The sequence below is a fragment of the Quercus robur genome, chromosome 10 (genome assembly GCF_932294415.1).
Source record: "Quercus robur chromosome 10, dhQueRobu3.1, whole genome shotgun sequence".
Classification (NCBI taxonomy): domain Eukaryota; kingdom Viridiplantae; phylum Streptophyta; class Magnoliopsida; order Fagales; family Fagaceae; genus Quercus; species Quercus robur.
Window position 1 is genome coordinate 11,122,726 of NC_065543.1, and position 13,306 is coordinate 11,136,031.

Genomic DNA, 13,306 nt, shown 5'->3' on the forward strand with positions numbered 1-13,306 from the left:
ACCTCCTTTGTTATGCATTTATGTCCATAATATTAGTCTTTGTATAATTTTATTTAAGCATATGTTTTTACTTTTCGGCAAATTTTTTTTTTTAAATTTCAATCCATAAGCTCTTAAATTTCTTTTCTTATTTCATCAATCAGTAACACTTCTCCAGCAATAACAACCAATGGGCTAACCCATAGACCCAAAAGGATTGAATTTGAAATAGGAATATTTTCACTAGATTAGTTTTGGCTATAAGATATACCATAGAAGTTATTAGTTGGGTACTTTGTTGAAATTTCACTTTCAACTTTTCAACTTATGAGTAACTCGACATTCAATTATGTTTTTAATTTATTGATGATTATACAGATATACTTACAAGCTAGGGCATAAATTGTTCAATGGTACATATGTTTGGAGTCAACAATATCAGTTTGGAGCATCTCCTTATCCTGGTCAAAACTCTCTACAAAGTGTAGTTATTTTTGGTGACATGGGGAAGGTTTGAAGTCTATTGGAAAATTTTATGTACATCTAAATTATTAAATCCCATATTGCAGCCATGGCTAATCAATGACTTGTGTGTGGGTTATTGTAGTTAATTTATATTTATCATCAGCAACATATTAATTTATCTTGCTTAGCTTTTTTTTGTTATAATATTAAATGTACAAATATCTGCCTGATCTTACAGTAGTATATTCAATTTCTCACTTTGAATGCACAATAATTTCATTCTCTTAAACTCAGAATATTGATCTCCAAGATCAAATCTGCCATGTATTGAAATTTGTTGCTTTAAGTTTTTGGATCAATGTTTAAGATCATGAAGCCCTATCCAATTTTTATGTAGTTTCTGTAATTTTGCTTAAACCTTTCCCTCTGCAGGATGAAGCTGATGGTTCCAACGAATATAACAATTTCCAGCATGGCTCTCTTAACACTACTCGAGAGCTTTTTAGAGACTTAAAGAACATTGATATAGTTTTCCACATTGGAGATATTTGTTATGCAAATGGATACATTTTACAGTGGGACCAATTTACAGCACAGGTTGAGCCAATTGCATCAACCGTGCCATACATGATTGCAAGGTTTCATCTTAATATATCACTCATAATATTTGAGCTTATACTTGTCTTGTACCTTGTCTTATGTGCCACTTGGTGAACAATCCTCACAGTGGTAACCATGAGCGTGACTGGCCAAGGATTGGATCATTCTATGGGATTATGGACTCTTGGGGGGGAATGTGGTGTGTTGGTGGAGACTATGTTTTATGTCCCTGCTGAGAACAGAGCCAATTTCTGGTACAGGAATATCATTTCAAACTTGTTATGCTTTCCATTCACCTATATGTCTGTGTTTTTATATGAAAAAGTAGATTGCTAAGTGATTGGCATTCACCTATAGCTGTGTATTTATATGTTTTATTAATATTGTACCAGTACAATCTCCCCATATATGGCCTACAATAGACTTAATTTCTAGATGTGCAAGAAACTGGTGTAAACAATATTATTTTCATTTTCCAGGTACTCCATTGATTATGGCATGTTCCACTTTTGCATAGCTGACACTGAACATGACTGGAGGGAAGGAATTGAGCAATACAAGTTCATTGAGAATTGCTTGGCATCAGTCAATAGGCAAAAGCAACCATGGCTAATTTTTCTTGCACATCAAGTACTTGATTATTCATCTAGTATCAGTTATGCAGTTGAAGGATCATTCAAGGAACCAATGGGGAGGGAGAGCCTGCAAAACTATCAAAATTGGTGATTTTCTTGGAACTGAAGAAGAAGTACTTGTGGTGAGGACTTTTGCTTCAGAATACAGCTGTCTTAGAAAGGATGGTTATATCTTGGTCTAAAGAATCTCAGGGCAAGGTCAAAAGGAAAAGGCAGTTAATGATCATCTACTAACACTTCCAAAAGGGTCACTGAATGATCACTGGGTATCAGTGACTTCTGGAAGTGAGGAGTATTGTCTTAAACATATGCGTAGAAATCAGTATGAAGAAAGTCTATTTAGATGTGAAGATGATAGGTAAAAGACTTGATAGAAGCCTTCATCAGTTGTGAATTTTCTTGCTATTTGTTAATATTTAATTAAATAAGGTTTTTTTTGTGTGTTTCTTTATATCGTCATTTGACTTTTATGGCACTTACATGTTATTCTAGTTGATTAGGAGTTTAAAGATAAGGTTTTGAGATCTGATGTAGTTCTTTTATGGCGCTTACTGATTACTCCATTTTCTTTGTAATACATTATCAGCTATAGGCATTTATGAGATTGATTTTTACCTCTCTAGAGTGGAGCTTGATAATTCTTTTTTTTTTTTTTTTTGGTTCCAACTTTGGCATGTAACAATTTACAGCTAGAATACAAACACAAACAAAGATTGTTCATGAAAAGAGCTTCCTGGACACAAACATAAGTCCAGACTTCATTATGATTGGTACGTAAGAACCTTTAGACAACGGTAGCTTTGACATGGAGAAGCTTCATTGTTTCTTTAGGACATAACTCTTGCATATAATATTGAAGCTTTACAACTGAGGCATTATATATATGCTTATATTGCGGTATAAATATTAAGTATAATAATTCCTCTAGTGTTATATACAAAATGGATTAAATTTAATAATGTGATTATATTCGCTTAATAATGTGATTATACAATGTTTCACCATTGATTGACTAATACAGTTTTACTGTCTTGAGTAACACAATTTCAAGGGAATAAATGAAATGCGACCGCCATCATACATTGCAGAGTACAAGGTATTAACCATGCTATGGACCGAACTCAGTAAACCAACCAACTCCAAGGAATCACAATGTTGGTAAAAGCACAAAGCACCACAGCTCCAGCACTTGTAGCCTCTAAAGCTAGGTGTATTAAAAGAAGCACACTTTAGGCATGCTTTTTTTGTACTTCTTTATTTTTCAAAAAAATAAACCAAAACTTAATTGTATTCATAGTATCTTAACACTATTGATATAAATCATTAATTTGGTATATAAAATTCAATGTTAAGATGTGCTACTATATAAGACCAATTTGGGACCACAATCACTCCAGTCCACCATTCATCTTATATTAGCTAATTCTTATAGATTTATAATTATTAAGTGATTGAATATATAACTAAGATATGTAATTAGTCATTGCTCATTATAGTTACTTAAGATTTAAGAAAGGATATTGCCAAAAGTACTCATTTAGCTTATCCAAAAAATAAAAATGACTTAACTTGCATTATTTGTGGTAAAATTGCAAAATGATGGGCTTCTATTACTTTCATATGAATTAAAAAAATTATTTTATATCCATTTACATGATTATTTGATCTCTTAATTGTCGTATTTTCCATTAATAATTATTTTCAAATTTATCAAACTATTTTTTTTTTTAAACATGTGCCTCACATCAATCTAGTGCACACTTGTACTGTGCCTAGGCTTCAACAGGCGTTTTCACTTAATTGTGCCCTACACTTTACTAACATGAAGGAGTTCATAATAGATTTCAAGTTCTATGAGTTCAAGCCATTGAATTATACTTAAATATCAATTACATTTTTGCATTCACCCAAAAACAGTATGGAGCATAAAAAGTTACAACATGTCTATTAATACAATAAACAAACAAATAGAAGGGAGCACATGTTAGCTTGTCTAAGTAGATTGCCCTATGTTACCACAGTTAATATCTTCAACTCATCATGTCTCAATCCCAACATAAAACAAGGCTATTACTAAAATGTTAGCAATTCATCCATTTCATAACATATCAGACCAAAATCTTGACCCGCCCATCATGTTTAACTCTTCTCTCTCAATTCATCTCTAAAAACTTGAGCACAAATACAAGTAAGCTTTATACTCGTATATACAGAACCAAAGTTGCATTTATAATTCAGCATCCGTACGAAGTAGAAGAAATTAAGTCATCTGGTGGGTCCAAAGTGTAGTCACATGTGATATTGGTACTCCATAATATGAAAATGATACCATCAAATGTGAGGGAAAAAAAAAAAAAGAACCACCAAATATGACAAAAATACAGTTATATGTGATGTTGGTTCTGCGCAATGTGAGGATGTTACTATAAAACATGAGAAAAAAAATCACCGAATGTGATAACAGTACAGTCATATATGATGTTGGTACTGCACAACGGGAGGATGATACCATCAAATGTGAGAAAAAAAAAATAAAGGAATCACCAAATATAACAAAAGTACAGTCATATGTGATGTTAGTATTGTGCAATGTGTGGATGGTACCATCAAATGTGAGAAAAAAATAAGAGAACCACAGAATGTGACAAAAGTATAGTCACATGTGATGTTAGTACTGTGCAATGTGAGGATGGTACCATCAAATATGAGAAAAAATAAGGGAACCACTGAATGTGACAAAAGTACAGTCATATGTGATATTAGTAATGCGCAATGTGAGGCTGGTATCATAAAATGTGAGGAAAAAAAAAATAAAGGAACCACCAAATGTAACAAAAGTACAGTCACATGTGATGTTGGTATTGCGCAATGTGAAACTAATACCATAAAATATAAAAAAAAAAAATAACGGAACCATCGAATGTGACAAAAGTACAGTCACAAGTGATGTTGGTACTGCACAATGTGAGGCTGGTACCATAAAATATGAGGAAAAAAAATAAGGGAACCATCGAATGTGACAAAAGTATGCTTTGTGAGATTGGTACCATAAAATGTGAGAAAAAAAAAAAGGGAACCATCAAATGTGACAAAAGTAAAGTCGCATGTGATGTTGGTACCGCGTAGTATAAAGATAGTACCATAAAATGTGAGAAAAAATAAGAGAATTATTGAATGTGACAAAAGTACAGTCACATGTGATGTTAGTACTGCGCTTTGTGAGATTGGTACCATAAAATGTGAGGGAAAAAAATAAGGGAACCACCGAATATGACAAAAGTACAGTCGCATGTAATGTTGGTACTACGCAGTGTAAGGATAGTACCATAAAATGTGAGAAAAAAAATAAGAGAACCACCGAATGTGATAAAAGTACAGTCACATGTGATGTTAATACTATGCTTTGTGAGATTGGTACCATAAAATGTGAGGAAAAAAAAATAAGGGAACCATCGAATATGACAAAAGTACTGTCACATTTGATGTTGATATTGTGCAATGTAAAGATAGTACCATAAAATGTGAGAAAAAAAATAAGGGAACTACTGAATGTGATAAAATTATAGTCACATGTGATGTTGGTACTGCGCAATGTGAGGATGGCACCATCAAATGTGAGGAAAAAAACTAAAGGAATCACTAAATGTGGCAAAATACAGTCACATGTGATATTGGTACTGCACAATATGAGGATGGTACCATCAAATGTGAGGAAAAAAAAAGAAACCACCGAATATGACAAAAGTACAGTCACATGTGATGTTGGTACTATACAATGTGAAGATGGTACCATTAAATGTGAAAAAAAATAAGAGAACTACCAAATGTGACAAAAATACAATCATATGTGATGTTAGTACTACACAATGTACGGATGGTACCATCAAATGTGAGAAAAAAATAAAGGAACCATTGAATGTGACAAAAATACAGTCACATGTGATGTTGGTACTGCACAATATGAGGATGATATCATCAAATGTAAGAAAAAAATAAGAGAACCACCAAATGTGATAAAGTACAATCACATGTGATGTTAGTACTACACAATGTGATGATAGTACCACCAAATGTGATGTTTTGGTAACCTAATATAGCAGGTTACTTACTAGTGGGTACCGTACCCTCCAAAAAAAAGAGGGGGTACTGTAGAATTACCTTTAAAATAAATAACAATTTGCCTTTCCTTTTTCTGACAAAATTATCTAATTAATAAATTAATTAGTTTTCTAGACTTTTGGTTTGTGCCTTCAGATAGGGTCAAAGGATGTACTAAAGCTCTAACCCAATGTGCTTTGAGCCTCTTGTTAACTCTTAATATACTCAAAATTACCATTAATTTATTAACAGCACAACGAAAATATAATCATACTCTAGGCTTTAGTCCCAAGACTCTATTATATTATCACTCAATCCCTCGACGAAATCATCCATAGTGAAATAAATTCATAAAATGGCTATCACTTAATCACTATTTTATTCCTTAAGTCCACGGTTTAATATTTAATTATTCTTATGTTTTGTGAAATATAATTTCATTAAATATAAATTTAGTTTAGTAGTTATTTATTAAAGCGGTTGAGCCCAACACTTTGAATAACCAAATTCTCATTAATATCTCAATGAGATATGTGTTTCATGTATTTAGAAAGAGATTATAGATTTCATCTTGAGAATAAGTGTTCCCTCAATAGTATTAAGGTTTTTCCCAACATGTTAAGGTTTTACCGTTAGATTAAGATTTCATTTATTATTTGTCAAAGCAGTAAACAATTCATGATCGGTGAGAGAATTGAGAGTCTATGAAAATAGAAGTAGTAAAATTTATTATTTAGTTGACAATACACAGTGGCCCATTTCTATTTGTCTTACATACTTATGACACACTAACACATTAACTAGAAATCTCTACTTCCATGATCAAAGACAAATTATCTTAGTTAATTTCTCATTGTAGTGCTAAATATCTTAGTTGAGTTCATCATTGACTACAAATTAGGGTTTTGAGTTTATAAAGAACTCGTGATTTATACCTTCCGTAACTAAATTACATAAATTGCAAACATTGCACCTAATAGACTATAAAATAATATTCTATTAGTTCTTGTACATACAACTCATATAATTAAACATTTAGTTAATCATGTTATGTCATATAAATTAAATTAGAGCACAACTCCTAACACGTGTGTGTATGCCTTTCTTTGTGGATAAGAAAACGCGCTTGTATGAGAAATAGAACCATGACCAACCAATACCATTTTGTTGGTTCAAGTCACTTACATTAAACCTTTACCAAACATGGGCAAGCCCTAATTGCTATTTTTTTTTTTTTTTAATCTTACTATGGATTTTGAAAATTTGTTTGGATTGGAGTGGAAGGTAGGAGTTTGAGTTGTGTTGTACAAGAAAGTGGTCCTATTTTGTAGACAATGTTTTAGTGGGAGTTAGAGCTGTATTTTTACCAGATTGTCCTTTAGTTTTGTTTCTACTTAAAACCAAATTGTCCTTTAGTTTTGTTTCTACTTAAACATAGGGGTATACAGAGGGAATGGGCAGAGTAGCAGTGTGATGGGCAAGTATGTAGTAAGTTAGGCAACGTTTCAAAGTTTTAAGGAAAATAGCATCTCGAGTTTTAGAAACTCGAGATCCATATTAAAACCCGAGTCCCAAAGACTCGCTTTGCGAGTGTTTGGCTGGACGATTTGGACTAAAAATGCCACATAGATCTCGAGTCTTGATCTCGAGTCTTTAAGACTCGAGTTCCATGCAAAAAAAATTTCCCCTATAGTGGCGTTTTTAAGTCCTATAGTGACGTTTTAAAACCCTATAGCGGCGTTTTTCTGCAAAATTTTTTTTTATAAGTGTGATCACCCTATACCAAGTTCTGGGAGCCCTATAGTGGCGTTTTTAAGCCTTATAGTGACGTTTTAAAGCCCTATAGTGGCGTTTTTCTGCAATTTATAGAAACCGAGTCTTTAAAACTCGATTTCCACGTGAATTTTTTTTCACATCAGACCCATCCGCTTACAAATCGAGACTTAAAAACTCGAGTTTTATCTTGGAACTCGAGTTTTAAACACTCGAGATGCTAGTTTTCAGCATTGTTTTGAAACGTGACAACTAACTAAATTTTTTGATATTTATTGTTATTTGGAAAGGGTGTTCGGGGTATACGGGTATTTTTAAACCAAAAAAATGAGGATCCCAAACAGGAGAAGCCCCTTAAATAGTAGTGTGTGTGTGTGTGTGTGTATAGCCTCATCACACGCGCTACCCACGTGCGATGAAGCTCTTTTTCTATTTTGAGTTTAATGTAATTTTTCAATTTAAATTTATCTATTGTTAGTAAGGTTACACAGGAAGGAATTTTTAAGAAACTAAAATTTAGGATTTGAAATGGAGTAAACTCAACTGCTGGTTTAGTGTTTGCTACTTTTTAGGGGGGGGGGGGGGGCGGGGAATGTATCAAACATGCTTGAGATTTATTTAAATAGAGGGGTGCAAAGTTTTAGGAAAAAAGTTTATCTAGTAGTTTTTTTTTTTTTTTTTGAATTTTGTTGAATTACAATTTTAACCCCATTTTTTATTTTTTAAAATAAAAATTATATAATTAGATTAGGGATTCTCTTAATATATAACTAGCCTCATTACTTGCGCTCTACACATGTGATAAGGCTTTATTTATCTATTTTGAGTTTAATGTAATTTTTCAATTTGAATTTATCTATCGTTAACGAGGTTACACGGGAATGAATTTTTAAGAAACAAAAATTTAGGCTTTGAAATGGAGTAAACTACTGATTTAATGTGTACTAGTTTTTAGGAAAAAAAAAAAGTATCAAATGTGCATGAGATATATTTAAATAGAGAGTGTGCTAATTTTTAGGAAAAAAGTTTCTCTAGTGGCTTTTTTTTTTTTTTTTTTTTTTTTTCAATTTTGTTGAATTACAATTTTAACCTCATTTTTTAATTTTTAAGAATAAGGATTATCTAATTAGATTAGGGGTATTTTTGACATTTTCTTAAGCTATAACTAACTTTCTGAATCCTTTTAATATATTGAAAAGATATACTACTATTTAAGGGGCTTCTCCTATTTGAAAATGACATTTTCTTGGTTTAGCCCTAAGTTTAGGTAGAGAAAAAAATTAAAGGATAATTTCGTAAAAATACATATCTAACTCCTTCTAAAACTTTGCCTATTATACAGGATCGCCGGTTAGTTTTCAAATTGCTTTTATTCACTTATAAAATAGTTTTTTTTTTTTTTAAAAAAAAAGAAAAAAAAAAAGGCATAGACCCTTATCTTCGGTGAGAAACCCATCACTCCGTTTCTTTTCTATTTTCATTTTCTACTTTGAAGATTGAAAATTGGTTTTATTGTTTGAGAAAACCATCACTCCCATGGGTCAAGCTAGGGCCAACTTTGTGGTTGAGTGCACTACTTTTTTTACCAAAAGGAAAAGGTTGTTGCCCATTTGAAGGTTTCGTATTTCTCTTTTATTTAGTTTTAAGAAACTGTGTTCTGCATCAAAAAATGTGTTTGTGTTTTAATATCATATGGGGTTGTAAAAATCTATGCTTTTCTTAGTTTTTTAATAAAATTCAATTGGGTTTGTTTTCTAAATACTTTCTTGTAACTTTGTGATATTAATTGACTGCACAAGAACAATAGTACACCTTCTTTTATTTTTCTTTTTAAATTTTATTTATTTATTTGGAGATGATGGGAGGAAAAAACCAACATGAAACATAGTACCATTAAGAGACTACCAAACTGGTAAGAAAGCTTAAAAATTGAATTCTTCACAGTCATTCTTAGTCTCGAACAATGGAGAAAGTGGTTTGCAAGAAGTGTATCTCTCTCACTCTAAGTATGATTTTTGTGTGTGTGTGTGTGTGTGTGTGTGTGTGTGTGTTTTATGGTAATGGGTTTTCATAGGTACATTTTGTGAACAGATATGTACATTTCTCATTTGTTTTTACTTTCATGTTATTATTAGCTCCTTAGATTACTACTTGCTATTTGTAATTAAGGAGGCCCGGAAGTTATTCAACAAAATATCCCATTGGATGAGTACTTTTTTTCCCCCTAATATCTTGTTTAGATTTCTATATCAATTATATTCATTGGAGAAGAGGATTAAATTAAGGTAGACGGACTTGTCCAAAAGGCCTCCCATAAGCAACGGTACTGAGATAACAGATGATCAAAACTTAAGGACAAGACGACGGGTTAATACGCCGGACGGAGAATATACAAGACAGATGGATCTACCATAGTGGATAGATTCTAGCTATATGGACACAAGGGGGACGAATATCAAGGCCATGCGGCACCTACGTGGCTTAAGTAGTTTCCAAGGAACCCCAAATGGAAATGTCTTGCACCCTACGATTATCCCTAGTCAATGGAATCCTTGTATGGGAAGAAACCCGCACGCAGAATACATACATTTATGAGGATCTTCCTCACAAGGAAACATCTTCTTAGTCAAGAAACGAAGGTCAATTCTACACTACTATAAAAACCCAAAACCCTCGGAAAACAAGGTATGTATAATTTACCTCAGCTCTAGCACACTAGAGTTGTGAAAGTTCTCTAACTTAACTTTCAGAGGATCTTTGGCCGGTACCACATTGGTACTCTTTATAGGGTTTTTCTCCTTCTTATTTGTTGTGCAAATTTTGTCCAGGGCACGTGAGGATCGTGCAGCTTACTGATGATTTTCAACATCATCAGTTGGTACCATCTGTGAGAAAGAACGTAGTAAAAGCCATACTACCACTTCCCGGACAAAGAGTTGTATGGTACTCGCTTGATGGTGACCAACAACAAAAACAAAGATGAACCATGCACTATTGCCCTTGAAAGACAAGTACAAACCTTAGCCGCTGCTATGGAGCACCTTACTAGGCAAATTCACAACCTGGAGGAACAGCTATGCCAAAGGGATGCTGGGCCTAACTGTCACGGAGAGGAGCAAGAGGGCACCAGTGCTGAAAGGAGGGACCGAGAAGGACTAGAAGGTAGCAATGCCCCAAGCAAAAAAAAGTGAAAAGATACCAGCTATCCATCCATCGCAGATACAGCACCACCACATATGAGATGCAGATGATGAAGGAGAGGATGGACTTTATGATGAACTCCCTCAAGAGGTGGGTGTCAAATGACCTTGACGAGCTGGTTCACCAGTCGGACTCATCATTCACAGCATTCGTCACTTCATTCCCCCTTCTTGCAAGGTTTCGTATATCATAGATAGAGGCCTACGACGAGTCTAAAGACCCTTTAGATCACTTGGAGTCTTTCAAAACCTTGATGCACCTGTAAGGCATGGTAGATGAGATCATGTGCCGAGCTTTTCCAACTATGCTGAAGGGTCTCACAATGGTATGGTTCAGCAAGTTGACACCGAACTCCATCAGTTCTTTCAAGGAGTTAAGAGCATAGTTTGCCTCACACTTTATCAGGGGGCACAGGTATAAGAAGTTCACTGCATGCCTGATGAACATCAAGCAACGGGAGGATGAAATGCTGAGATCTTATATAACCTGCTTTAACAAGGAGGGCCTCTCGATTGATGAAGCTGACGACAAGATACTAGTGGCTGCATTTACCAATGGGTTACAGAAAGGGAAGTTTCTGTTTTCCTTATACAAAAATGACCCAAAAACCATGTTGGACGTACTTTACAAGGCTACTAAGTACATGAACATGGACAACGCATTGCTGGCCTGAGAAAAGAAGCCCAAGAAAAGGGAAAGACAAGAAAATGCATAACAAGATAGGGGATGGAAGATGGCTAGGACTGGAGACCACGAGAGGATAGGCACCCCAAACCCCTCATTGGGAGGTTCACAAGCTTCACCCCGCTGACTGCCACGATTAACCAAGTCCTGATGCAGATCAAGGTCGAAGGAGCCTTGACATTTCCTGGTAAGCTAAAAAGAGATCACAGTAAGAGGTCCAAAGATAAGTACTGTCATTTTCACCGTGATCACAATCATGATACGTCCGATTGCTACGACTTAAAGCAGCAAATATAAGCTTTTATCAGACAAGGAAAGCTATAAATGTTTGTCAGCAAGAAGAGGATAGACCCACTGCAAAAGCATGCTGCCCGGAGGGAAAACAAGCATCCTAGGCCCCTCTAGGAGACATAAGGATGATCGTAGGGGGAACCACAGCTTCTAGTTCATCTAGGAAGGCATGCAAAACCTACCTACGGATGGTTTAAAACGTCTAGCTGATGGGCTTTATCCGAAAGATGGCACAGATCAACAACCCTGTAATTGGGTTCACAGAAGAAGATGCTCGGTGTCTCCACCACCCACATGACGATGCGCTCGTGGTTAGCATACGGGTAGGGAACTACAACACCCATCGGGTCCTTGTAAACAATGGGAGCTCTACTGATATCCTCTACTACCTGGCATTCCAACAAATGAGGATTAAGAGAGAACAGTTGGTTCCAACCAATGCATCGCTCGTTGGATTCAGAGGGACAAGAGTATACCCCTTTGGTGCGGTCACTTTGCCCATAACGGTCAGTGATTACCCTTAATAGATCACCAAAGATGTTACATTCCTGGTTGTTGACTGTTCATCTTCCTACAATACCATCTTGGGCCGTCCTACCCTAAATTCATGGAAGGCTATAACTTCAACTTACCACCTAATGATCAAGTTCCCAACCGGGTACGGAGTGAAAGAGGTACGATGAGACCAGGTAGTAGCATGTGAGTGCTACATTTCCATGTTAGAGATGGACGATCATCTACAAACCATGTGTGTAGAAAAGCAACCGATGGTGGTGGAGCCAATAGAAAGGTTGGAAGAGGTACCTCTCGACAACTCTAGGCTTGAGCGAACGACCATGATCGACACTCTCGCTAGCCCACCAATCCACCAGGTGCTCACAACATTTCTAAGAGAGAACCAAGACATCTTTGCCTGGGGCCACGAGGACATGGCCGAAATTGATCCTTCAATCATAATCCACAGGTTGAATGTATCACCCACTTTTACTCCTATCCGTCAGAAGAAACAGGTGTTTGCGCAGGAACGAGACAAGGCTAGAGCAGAAGAGGTTCACAAGATGCAAGAAGCAGAATTCATACGAGAAGTGTACTACCCCGACTGGTTTGCCAACATAGTGATGGTAAAAAATGCCAACGAAAAGTGAAGGATGTGTGTGGACTTCACGGACTTGAATAAAGCATGCCCCAAGGATAACTACCCACTCCTACGGATCGACATCCTCGTGGACTCAATGTCGAGACACCTGTTATTGAGCTTCATGGATGCGTTTTCTGGATACAACCAAATCAAGTTGGATGAAGCCAATTAGGAAAAGACGTCATTCGTAACCAGCCAAGGCCTCTTTTGCTACAAGGTGATGCCATTTGGACTCAAGAATGTAGGCGCCACGTATCAAAGGCTAATGAACAAGATGTTTGCACATCAGATAGGGAGGAATGTGCAAGTCTATGTGGATGACATGATGGTAAAAAGCATACGGGAAGACGACCACTAAGACGACCTCAAGGAAACCTTCAATACCCTTCATTCTTATAATATGAAGTTGAATCCAAACAAGTGTGCATTCGGAGTGACAGTA

At 35.4% G+C, this 13,306-nt stretch overlaps 1 protein-coding gene across 1 annotated transcript; it reads left to right on the forward strand.

Annotated features, from left to right (window-relative positions):
* Positions 1–364: 364 nt before the first annotated feature.
* On the forward strand, positions 365–2,203 carry LOC126702269 (probable inactive purple acid phosphatase 27). The gene is made up of 3 exons (XM_050400941.1): positions 365–490; positions 877–1,082; positions 1,172–2,203. The coding sequence occupies exons 1-3, from the start codon at positions 482–484 to the stop codon at positions 1,278–1,280; spliced, it is 324 nt and encodes a 107-aa protein (XP_050256898.1). The 5' UTR covers positions 365–481; the 3' UTR covers positions 1,281–2,203.
* The last annotated feature ends 11,103 nt before the right edge of the window (positions 2,204–13,306 follow it).